At 38.6% G+C, this 11,243-nt stretch overlaps 1 protein-coding gene across 2 annotated transcripts; it reads left to right on the plus strand.

The window, feature by feature from the left end:
• Positions 1-11,014, plus strand: LOC137966636 (uncharacterized). 2 transcript variants are annotated; one of them, XM_068813320.1, is made up of 8 exons: positions 1-228; positions 616-839; positions 1,444-1,753; positions 3,712-3,803; positions 3,894-4,013; positions 4,118-4,927; positions 7,471-7,690; positions 9,956-11,014. In XM_068813320.1, exons 3-8 carry the CDS (start codon positions 1,453-1,455, stop codon positions 10,363-10,365), a joined length of 1,953 nt encoding a protein of 650 aa, XP_068669421.1. In that variant the 5' UTR covers positions 1-228; positions 616-839; positions 1,444-1,452; the 3' UTR covers positions 10,366-11,014. The 2 variants fall into 2 exon arrangements, with proteins under 2 accessions (XP_068669421.1, XP_068669422.1); XM_068813321.1 differs by having other exon boundaries at positions 1-839.
• Positions 11,015-11,243: the final 229 nt, after the last annotated feature.

Genomic DNA, 11,243 nt, shown 5'->3' on the forward strand with positions numbered 1-11,243 from the left:
TGTTGTTGGTGATTCACATCACAGCTTCCACTCTTCCTGGGGCCTCTGCCACAAAGGGAGTCGAGGATAAGAGGAGTTCAGGAATCAGGGCTTACCTCCCCCCTTATATGTTGGAATACCTGCAGCTTGTGTTTTCTTCCTCCGGTGGTACTGCTGTCCATCTTCCTCTGCTGGCCGCGGTCCCCAAAGTGCAATCCAGAACCGATCCCGTCTCTCTGGGAGTTTTCAGTCAGTGCCATCTTATTCTCTGCTTCTCTATGTAGTTCCTGCTTTGTCTATTTTCTTCTTCCTGGGACAAACTAGTCCTTCGGTACTGGTAAGAATCCAAGCGTCAGGGTAGAAGGCAGGCTACATAGTCTTGCCTGAGGTACTGTCGAACAAATCCATATCCTGTTAGCTGTTAGGTTTGACCCTCTTGGGGAGCAGTTCGGAACTATATATCTGAACCTGGAGATTTTTTTAATATCTGTGTTGCTTTAGAATGCTCCTTCCGTAATTATTTTTTCTGGATTGAGTCTCCGGACCCTGCCCCTTTTTCAGAGCTTTTTCTTAGTTTTGTGCGTGGCATGAAGGCCTGAGTTTCTTCCCGGGTTTATTTTCTTTTCATTCTGGCAGGAATCTGGAAAATTGCAGTGTTTTTACTTTCATCTGTTTAGCCACCTATGGCGAGACATGGGTACAAGGCTCAATAGTCTGGACTTTTTCTTGGATAGTTAGCTGCCTGTCGGTTGTGGTGGAAACTGGCAACCGAGGGGGAGATTTCTGAAGCGAACATGGGCTTTTACATGTTGGACGAAATATCCGAGTCAATATTGCTCAGTTAGGGTCCTGAAGACAAGGTTAGAGCTTAAGACTTAAGAAATACCTCTCGTAATGGGATTTCCGTAGCTTAAGCTGAAATGCGTGAAGCGATTGAAAAAGAATTTTAGATTGCTTTCAACGTTTTTACTTCTGAAAGTTTTATCAGAAAACTCACAAATCATTTGTTTGGGCTTTGAACTTATTTGGGCTGTTGCTATCATTTTTTGCTTTCTGCGTCGGCGGAAAAAGGCTCCACATTCTAGTAGAGCATTTTGTTTTTCTCCTTTTTCCTTGGCGAAAATCTTTTCCTGACTTTTTGCTCATTTCCAGTTTTCCTATCATCCCACGATCACTGAAAATTGCTATTTCGTTTTACCTCCACCGAAAGCCATATTATGTTCCTCTACTCTCCTGCCCTGAGTTTTTTATATCTTCTTTTTCAGTGGACAAATGATAGGAACAACTTTCTGTTGCAAAATTTAAAGTCATGCAGTCTTTTCAAGCAAGTGGTTTTGTCAGGCACAGCTCTCTTGAATCATAATTCCTGGGTTCTCTGCATAAACTTTTTGGCGGCCTTGGATGTTATGAAAGTTTCTGTATTTTTCAGTTGGATTAATTTTATCTGTACGCTTGGAATATTAGGCTTACTCCATGGAGACTTCCACGAGCAGTCAAAGTTTTGTGGAATGGGAGGAGCAGTTTGTTTCACAAGAGAAAGGAAATCGTGTGGTTCATTATTACTTCAAGGATTCTGCTGGGGATCCTGTTCTTGCCGTTGTTGGTACGGAGAGGAGTCTTAGACACATGGTATATGTCGTTTCAGATGATTTCTCCAGGGTTTATGGCTCAGATAAATCCAATAATACTTGCTTTAAATGGAGGTCAAGAAGAGAAGTTGTCAATTGGCTTACCTCATTGCTGTCAAAGAAGAACTCTTTGCAAGATTCTTCAAGTAATTATCTGTTTAGCTCCTTTTCTTTGAACTTCTTTATGGTAATTTTATCTCTTTGAGAGTTGTCATGTCTGATTGCATCATAGTTGTTTATACTTATGAAGCTTCCACCTTACAGCATGTGTTTGAGGGAAATTTATCTGGATGGGACACTGATTTCAGTTAATGATAATTGAAATAGAACACTTCCTTGCACCAGTAAGGTTATCACAAGGGAGAATAAGTTGAGTTGATTAGTTTGTTGTCTATGGTCTGTTATGTGACATGACACTAAGTTGATACATGACTCCTGTCATAGATAAACACATTAAATTGCTGCAGTTTGTTCTTTCCTGGATGAGATATTGATTATTAAATGTGCTACTGAGCTATCCATCTATATATCTTCTTATATATGTCTGTGTGCTAATGAACTTGAAATTTGATTTCATCTGAATGTGCTGGATTCTTCCTTTTCACGAGTCAATTGGTTGGATTATTACTTAAGATTATTACTTTTATCCCTAATGAAATGGTGTGGAATGCATCCTTAAAAAGAATTTCTGGAGGTTAACTATGTCATAAAAATGTTCATGTAGGAGTAGGATACAGACAAGCACAAGGCTCTGTTTCCCATTTTCCGTGAGAAATGTGTTTCATTTTCATGTTTGCTTTTTTCTTATTCTACATGCATTCCAGAATAACCATGTTTAAGGAAAACCTTGATAAAAGATGTTGGAGAGATGAAACTCTTGTCTATGCAACTTTATAATCCCATTATAAAATCCAAAGAGCAATGTTGAGAGTAAAGAGATCAACTAGTACACATGTGATACGAGAAAGGATTTTGAATTTTCTTAAACAGCATTTTCGTTGCTGTAATGCATAAGCTAGACTGTTTGTGTATTTAGTACCCAGAAAACTTGCACCGAGGAGAAACTGGGTAAGCCTCTATGCAGTTGATCAGGTGATATAAAATATCACATATGTGTGTATTTCCTACAGTTTTGTTGGCAAAAGATTGGATCCTGTTGTGTCATATCCCATGCTTTTTACCCCTGGACATGACACTTCCCAGTCTTATAAGCTACCGTCACATCTCACTGAAGGCCACTAGATGGAAGTGTTTGTAGGAATCTAGATAGAAGTCTCTCTGATGAGGGAGCCCTTCGAGCAGCTACTCTTGCCTTTCAGCTCTAAGGAGAGTAATACTAAACTAATTTGGAAAGGGCCATCTTCTGAGCAGTACCAGTAGCTAGTCAACGAAGTCAAATAACATTACTCATCCCTTTTCTTGGGCAAGGACCCTCAATCAGTAAATTTCTTCTAGGTGTGGCTCAAAGCATAAATCTTAACAGGGGGCCAGTTGAAGAATTCAGATCTCCTTCTTTTAATGTACCTCTTGACTTTTTGATTAGGAGACCAAGATTGAAAAGGTGGACAATATTTCATTGTTAACAGATTACATTTCTTGGTTTCTTGGGGACGATTGTTTCGCCTGCCGGGGCGGTTACATCCCTTCGCCAGTTGAAGAATTCAGATCTCCTTCTTTTAATGTACCTCTTGACTTTTTGATTAGGAGACCAAGATTGAAAAGGTGGACAATATTTCATTGTTAACAGATTACATTTCTTGGTTTCTTGGGGACGATTGTTTCGCCTGCCGGGGCGGTTACATCCCTTCATTACTTAACAAATCTTTCCTGGGTAATACATTTTAGTTCTGTAACACTCTTGACTCTTGTACTTGTATGTATTCATGGGGCAGATATGAGTCTCTATGGACTGGAGCTTGTGTTATTCTGCATATTCTTGACACGTTTCTGATCCAGATTCTCTATGTAAGGTTGTCTGAGATACATTTGGAGCATCATGTCTTTTTTTTTTTTAAATTTAAAATTTTTTTTTTTTATTATCTTGGCATCTTAAACTGATGGTTTTGGATTATTGCTTAGCTAGTTCCAGTTGTTTTATTGACAGAGTTGCCAGCAAATTATTCAAGCCAAAATTCTGGTGCTGATTTATCTGTAAAGGAACCTGAGGATCATGACGTCTACTTGCACAACCACTCGGTATCGGTCCATCTGAATATCCATGTAAAGATGTAATATTTATAGTTCTTGTCAAATTTATCTCTGCTAAATCATGCTTTTCCTATTTAGGGCTTTGCACGGAAACTAAGGGGTCATGACTCGGATATCACGTGGTCTGGTGCTGCTTGGGCTTGTGGTAAACAGCTTAAACATTATCAAGCATTTTCGCGCAATGGGACCACAATACCTGTAAAATTTACGCTTTGCTTCAAGTTTCTGTTATTTCATTTGTTTATTTATGTACTCTGTAATATGACTTATTATTCTTTTACTTTCACAATTTGCATGTGCAGATTCATTCATTTGTTCTTGTCATGGCTGAAGAGGAAAACCACTATCTTGCGTACTTGGAAGATATGTATGAAGACAAGAAAGGGCAGAAGAAAGTCAGGGTCCGGTGGTTTCACCAGAGCAGAGAAGTTGTTGGCAGGATTCGAATCCCTCCTCCTGTCCCTCATCCAAAAGAAGTCTTCATCACACCTTATGCCCAAGTAATTAGTGCAGAATGTGTGAATGGTCTTGCGACCATTTTAACCCCCGAACATTATGAGAAATGCTTGGCTGGACTTCCATATGTGTCTTCTGTCCATATTCATCTTTGCTTTAGGCAGTTCCGTAATAATAGAATTAAGCCCTTCAATCTAAGTAAGTTACATGGCTATTTCAACCAACCCATTCTTTCATGCGTTGATGTGTTTGATGCTTCTAACCAAAAGTCAAGTCAGGAGGATGAAGATTATAGCCCTGGACAAAGTGCCAAAAAAGGGCAGAAAAGATCTAGAAGTAGAGGGCATCAGAAAAGTGGTACAACTTATTCAAATGTTGGAATTTCAGGCCATGGGACACAAATCACATTCTGTGGACCTGATTATCAGAATTTGAGATTTCGATTATCAGGTAGAAAGCCTTTGGCTATCAAGTATATTGGGACCTCTCAGTCAGTCTTGCTACCTTTTAAGGTGGATGAAAAGATTGAAATACTGTGTCAAGATAGTGGCATTAGAGGGTGTTGGTTTCGGTGCACAGTGTTAAGCATTTCTCGGAAGCAGATCAAGGTTCAATATAATGATCTGCAGAATGAAGATGGTTGTGGCAAGCTAGAGGTATGTGATTCTTTGTACTGGAATCTTATGTCTCAAAAAATCTGGTTTAGCAATTACAGATACTATATTGGTTGCACCCAACATTTTCCCTCCGTAAAAGTCATATCTTTTAAAAAATTACCAATTCATCCACTATATTTACCATTATGTTTACATGAGTAAAAAATTTAAAAATCAGAAAACTAAGAAAGGAAAAATATGTAGAATATAAAGTAATGAATAATGCAGCTGTTAAATCTTACATCGAGTGGCTAATTTAAAAATCGGGGTGAACCTGACCTTCATACTTAAGTTCACATTCATGATCACATAAGAAAGGAAAAATTATGTAGAATAAGAAGAAATGAATAATGTTGCTGTTAAATCTTACATCAAGTGCCTAATCTAAAAATGGGGGTGAACCTGACCTTCATACTTAAGTCCACATTCATGATCACATAAGAACAGAAAAATATGTAGGATAAGAAGAAATGAATAATGTAGCTGTTAAATCTTACATAAAGTGGCTAATTTAAAAATTGGGGTGAACCTGACCTTCATACTTATGTCTACATTCTTTTTCTGCTTGCTAAATTCTGTATGTTTTTGGGAGTAGGCCCCTTTTAATTCTTAAGCTCACAAGTGGAAGTATTCTCTATAAATGTGCTGCATGTGAAAGAAACCTGTCTTTATTGATCAAAGGTTTCATTATAAATGAAAGATGCTAAGACAAATATGAAGTTGGAGGAAGTCAAGGTTGAAATGCCAGGTGGTAATCATTATAAAAAACTACCAACTGTTAACCTCATTTTCAATCAAGAAAGGCCTTTTAATTATGGATAGGTAATTGCTACAATTGGGCCCCTGGTTTGTCGGTATATTAAGCACCTAGCCAATACTACCCAAAAGACCGGCCTGTTAAGAGCGGAAGACATAGGTACTTAACTCAGCCCCATAACCAGGATGTCCCATAACATCACACCCCCCCTTCGCGAGCCGACGACCACGGCGGCACAACGACACAGGCCCGACCCGGGTTTTTATCCTACGACCTACCTGTATTTTAATCCAGCCTTTGCGTGCGATGCAGCGACACTGGCCCGACCCGGGTTTTTATCCTACGGCCTACTAGTATTTAAATCCAGCCATTGCAGCGTTGTCGGGAGTCAAACTCGCGACTGAGGGTCGGCTCTGATACCAAATGTTAAGCACCTAGCCAACTACCCAAAAGACCGGCCTGTTAGGAGCGGAAGACATAGGTACTTAACTCAGGCCCATAACCAGGATGTCCCATAACACGGTAGCGAAGTGTCCATACATGTGAACTATGCGCCTAATAATTAGAGGTTCATGGCATATCATTTGTCCCTTCTTTGGTGGGTTAGAAAACAATTTATTCTCTGGTATGCACAATATTGTGCATGGAATTTTGAACAACAAATGTGTGTTATAGGAATTTTTATTAAAAAATAATGCAGTTTTTACCCAGAGAAATTGATCCAGTAATATGTGGCTTAGGTTATGTTTTTCATGGCCACATATCATTGTCATGAACCATATGCGGTGCCAAAACTGTAATAAATGTCGGTGGTTGTAGCTGCCACAAATTTTGTATTGGTTGATAGAATTCCATCCGGAATGTCCAAACATGTTAAGTATCGGTTGATAGATATAACATTGGAATGTGCAGACCGTCTTTCTCTTCTTTTATATGTATTATTTGACACATGATAATTTATTGAATGCTTTTCTTTTCCTTTTTCCTTGTCTAATAATGTGTCAATTAGATAAACAACACAAGAAATGTTCACCTATTTATCTTGTGTGTTTTTTATATAATTACAAACAAAATGATTGGCGATATTGTTTTTTTTTTTATGATTTAAACTAAGGATACTAATTGATTTCTGCTTTAAAGAGTTCCTTGTACCGGAGATTCCTTCAGGTAAGAAATACATGGTATCTTTTTAATTCTTAAATAGGTTTCTCCTGCTTTTCTTTTGTTTATTGGAAATCTTTTGTGAAACTTATGTTACCGTTTAAACTGTGTTTCCTAGTAATCACAGGAACTTTTGCATCAAATAAATAAATGATTTCATCAATTCATGTCTCATAGCCAAGTGATTTTTGATGTTGTTGAGGATGATTCTTTCTGATGTCTTACATATAGTGGATCACATTTACAGCAAACCCACTTGTGAGAAATTAAGTCAAACTTGCCATATATGTATTTCTTTTAAGTATTTTTCATGAGATTTAGTCACATTTGGCTGATGATGTCTCCTGAATCCAAAAAGTAGACATTGTCTCTGGCTATTGAGTGTGCTTGCTGGCTTTTCTTTTGCCAATACATATATGTGACTGCAAGGAATGCAGGATGGTGTGACTACTAGGTTCATTTCAGGAAAAAGAGAGAACTAGTTAGTTGGAAAAGGAACATTGTATTTTAGTTTTTGTAGTACATTCTTCGGATTTTTTTATATCTTATTGATTTTGCTATTTCTGTTTGGAAGTTTGTTAAGTAATCCTTAACAACAATGTCATATTTTTACTCTTCATTTCAGGAGTGGATCCCTGCATTTAGAGCAGCTGCTCATGATAAGTTAGGCATGAGATGTCAGGATCGCCTTACAATACGGCCTTGCCCTCCCAGTGAGAAGCAAGATCTGGTAACTTTCAAGGTTGGGACCCCTGTGGATTCTTGGTGGAATGATGGATGGTGGGAAGGAGTCGTAACTGGAGTTGAAAATTTTGGTGATGATGCTTTGCAAGTTTATTTCCCTGGTATGACTCCCTTATAAAGCTTTTAGTTAGGGATCCCAAATTGGAGTTTAGATATTGGTGTCCAAAATTTCTGCATTGTCAAGGCAGGATCTCATGATCCCATTGTATCTAATTGGGATTTATTCTGGATTTGAACATGTAAAATTCTTGGAGAAATGTTTGCTAGTTGTTTTTCCCATTTAAGAAATATCCAATATAGCAAATGATAGAAAAACAAATAAACATTGAAACACCTAAACTGTATTCTACTCACATGTCAGACGATAACAAAAAAAATCCTTTGGATTGGGCCTTTGGTGAGTTGGGTTCTATTTTGAGGTCGTGGGTGCAACTATCAACAGTGATATTGGTTGTAGTGTGTGTGGGTAATCAATATTCAGGAAAAAAAAAGCAAAAAATTTCGTGAAGGTGGAAATTGACAATCCTAATACTATAACTAGCCCTACCTAGAATCCATTAAACAAATCTCCTTATGTGACCCTTAAACATTACTATAATCAATAACAACATGATATGTTAGTTCAAGACTAAACTTGTTCTCAGAAGACGAAGAAAAAAAGATCTAAACTTAGTATATCTCCCTTCTAATCTATTCTAAAAGATTAACCTTGAGATGTTGGTTTCCTAGGTATTTTTGGTTTGAGTATTGACCTTCTTACCCTCACTACAATTGATCTTCATGGTTTATTCTTTTATTTTCTGAATTAATACTTGTTCTATTGAAACGTGATTGGCTGTTCTTACTCTAGTCCAAACCCAGTTCGCCATTGAATTTTGTTCTGTTGTCCAATTTTTAAGATAACTGGCTTGTTCCAGTCCATGACATTTTCTTTAGGAATCTGTATTTGCATTGGCTCCATTGCCAAACTTGAGCACTCTTCTGATTTTTTTTACTCTTTCAACATCATATTTCCAATTATTTATAGTGCCCAAAAGTTCTCAATTTTCTTTTCTATTTTTTCATGTTGATGGATGAAAGTCCGATGACATTGTGGTTCTTCGGCCAATCGTCTGAGAGTGAGAAGTTGTGAGACAATAGATATGCATTAGTTTAAGCTTTGAAAGATATGCATTAGAGACATTCTAACTTTGGCTAATCATTTCGGATGGACCCATATCTGTTTTTAGCATATTGATATCATATTAGGGTCATGTACTTGTTGAGCATCTAGCCAATACTACCCAAAAGACCGGCCTGGTAGGTAGCAGAAAGCCAAGTACTTAACCCAAGACCACAACAATAAACCCACCTTCATGAGCCAATGTCCACGACGACCCAACTTTATGACCGCCACAACGGCTTAACACATAGTGACGAGGTCCACTATTACATGGTCGCCTGCGTCTGGGTCGACGCGATTGCCCACACCAGGAGTCGAACACGCGACGTAGCACCTGCTCTGATACTAAATGTTGAGTACCTAGCCAATATTACCCAAAAGACCAGTCTGGTAGGTAGCGGAAAGCCAAACACTTAACCTAGCTCTGATACCAAATGTTTGAGCACCTAGCCAATACTATCCAAAAGACCGGCCTGGTAGGTAGCGGAAAGCTAAGTACTTAACCCAGGACCTCAACAGTACTCACTAGAGAGAAAAAAGAGTGAGAGAAAGCCTCTTGTACCCAAGATTAAAAAAAAGGGTTTGGGTCTAAGCACGTGCATATCCTTGTGAATCTCTTTTATTTATAGATTTTAAGTCTTACAGTAATAAGGATTCAGTTGGAAGAAATCCAACTCTTTACTGTAGTTTCCTTTATACCCTAACTCTAATTCTTACTTTCATTCTAACTGTAACTACTATTATTAAATATATACTAGCACATGCATTCATCCAAGAACCTCTGTTTTCTCTCCTAATCACTGTTTTACCCTTTCGAGTTTAGTACCCAAAATTCCCTACTTAAAACTATTTTACCCCAAAGTTTCTTAACATATCAAGCTATTTATGTTTATTGGTTATGTTTGTGTCCTATATAACAATTGTCTGTATGTGTGTCTGTGTGTGTGTGTGTGTGACTTCTGAAATATTCCTTAGTTTAGGCCATCTTTTCCCATATTTTTCTGGTTCAATCTGGATCTCGTCCACAACAGTTGGGCTAATGTTGGTTCTGCCCTAGTGATCTATATTCAAAGATTTCCACCCTAGATGCCATATAGTGCTGCTGGAACTAAGATTTCCTTGTTTTATAATCTTTTCTTGTTCCTGTGTATGTTGATCACTTTAGAATTGGACCTTTAATGTATTGCATTTCGTATTCTCTCAGGTGAAGAGTTATTCTCAGTCATCCAGAGGAAAAATCTTAGGATTTCTATGGACTGGTTTCAGGGCCGGTGGGTTCAAATTGAGTCCAAGCCAGACATACTATCTTCTATATCAGCTGTCAGCCCTGACACCAAATTTTCCACTTGCTCTGTGGTCACCAAAGGGGCAGAGTCGGGTGGGTCTGCAATTTCAACTCGTGAGGCACATAATTCAGATGTGACAGAGCTAAATGCGAGAAAGCAACAATGTAGAGAAGAAGTCTCCATACATGGAGATGGGGGCGATGCTAATCCTAATGAGGGTGATGAGGGTGTTGACATTGTTAGGTTAAACGTAGTCAGGGCATTGTCTGCACATACCTGCAACAATGGCCATGAGAATGATGATGCTGCACCGTGTTTTTGTAAATAAGATGCATAGAGATAGAAAGGTGATGGTAGGGCTGTGTTCGGTAGTAAACGGCTTGGTTTAACTGGCTGTTGTACAATAGTTAACAGTGATTTATACAAGTTTTAGTCTTCTGCAACTGCTGTTTGGGACGAAGATCTGTTAGTTTACTGGAAAAATAAATAAATCCAGGCATTTGGGAGAGGAGTTTCAGATTGGTGGTGTCTGGCATTTGTTTCTGGATGTAACCGGTTTAGAGAGACACCATGTTTAAGTCTTTTTAAATTACAGAAGTTTGATTGATGCAATGGCGAAAGGAGGAAGATCATTAATAGTACAACCAGAAGCTACTTTTACTATCTAATACGCATAGTCATAAGAGAACTACACCAGAGCTTTCTGGGCATCAATGGCTGCCACCAGCATCGCCAAAACCGATAGAAGCCGCTGTCAAGAAGGCAATCCGGGAAAACCCGCATGGCAGAAATTGAGAGAGCTCATCTTCTGTGAATTTGTCGGGAACAGGCGATGTCTCTGAGATTGGGAGACTGGTTTTTGTGGGTTCTGAGGAAATTTGTTTAGGGGGTCCGGCTTGAGCGGGTTTCAGGGACGAAGCAGAAGTGGGTCTCAAGGCGGAATTCTGAGGAAGTGGGAGGAGACGAGAGAATCCTGGTTTTGGGAAGAAATACGGCCCCCATGCTATGGCCTTCATATCTGTTCTACCCTGCAATTCGCAGGCCGAGAGAGAAGGAAAAAGAGGGTGATTTGAGTGATTATAAATCTCCCTTATCCGGACTATGGTCTCCTCTAGTGGGTTTCCAATTTCTTTTCTGTATAAAAATTTTCTAGTGAAAATGTTAGCGAAAGGAACATGATTTTCTTATCTGTGATTACACACCAAA

Source organism: Aristolochia californica, unplaced genomic scaffold, assembly GCF_029961685.1.
Source record: "Aristolochia californica isolate CCGP_79_NKW_82.1479 unplaced genomic scaffold, dmAriCali1.0.hap1 SCAF_5, whole genome shotgun sequence".
Classification (NCBI taxonomy): domain Eukaryota; kingdom Viridiplantae; phylum Streptophyta; class Magnoliopsida; order Piperales; family Aristolochiaceae; genus Aristolochia; species Aristolochia californica.

What these genes read in the sequence shown, in the direction of transcription:
- LOC137966636 (XM_068813321.1), top strand. Translation starts at nt 1,453, where the DNA reads ATGGAGACTTCCACGAGCAGTCAAAGTTTTGTGGAATGGGAGGAGCAG. An exon ending in TCTACTTGCACAACCACTCG is followed by an intron (nt 3,804 to 3,893) that starts GTATCGGTCCAT and finishes TTTCCTATTTAG; the next exon opens with GGCTTTGCACGGAAACTAAG. An exon ending in GCAATGGGACCACAATACCT is followed by an intron (nt 4,014 to 4,117) that starts GTAAAATTTACG and finishes TTGCATGTGCAG; the next exon opens with ATTCATTCATTTGTTCTTGT.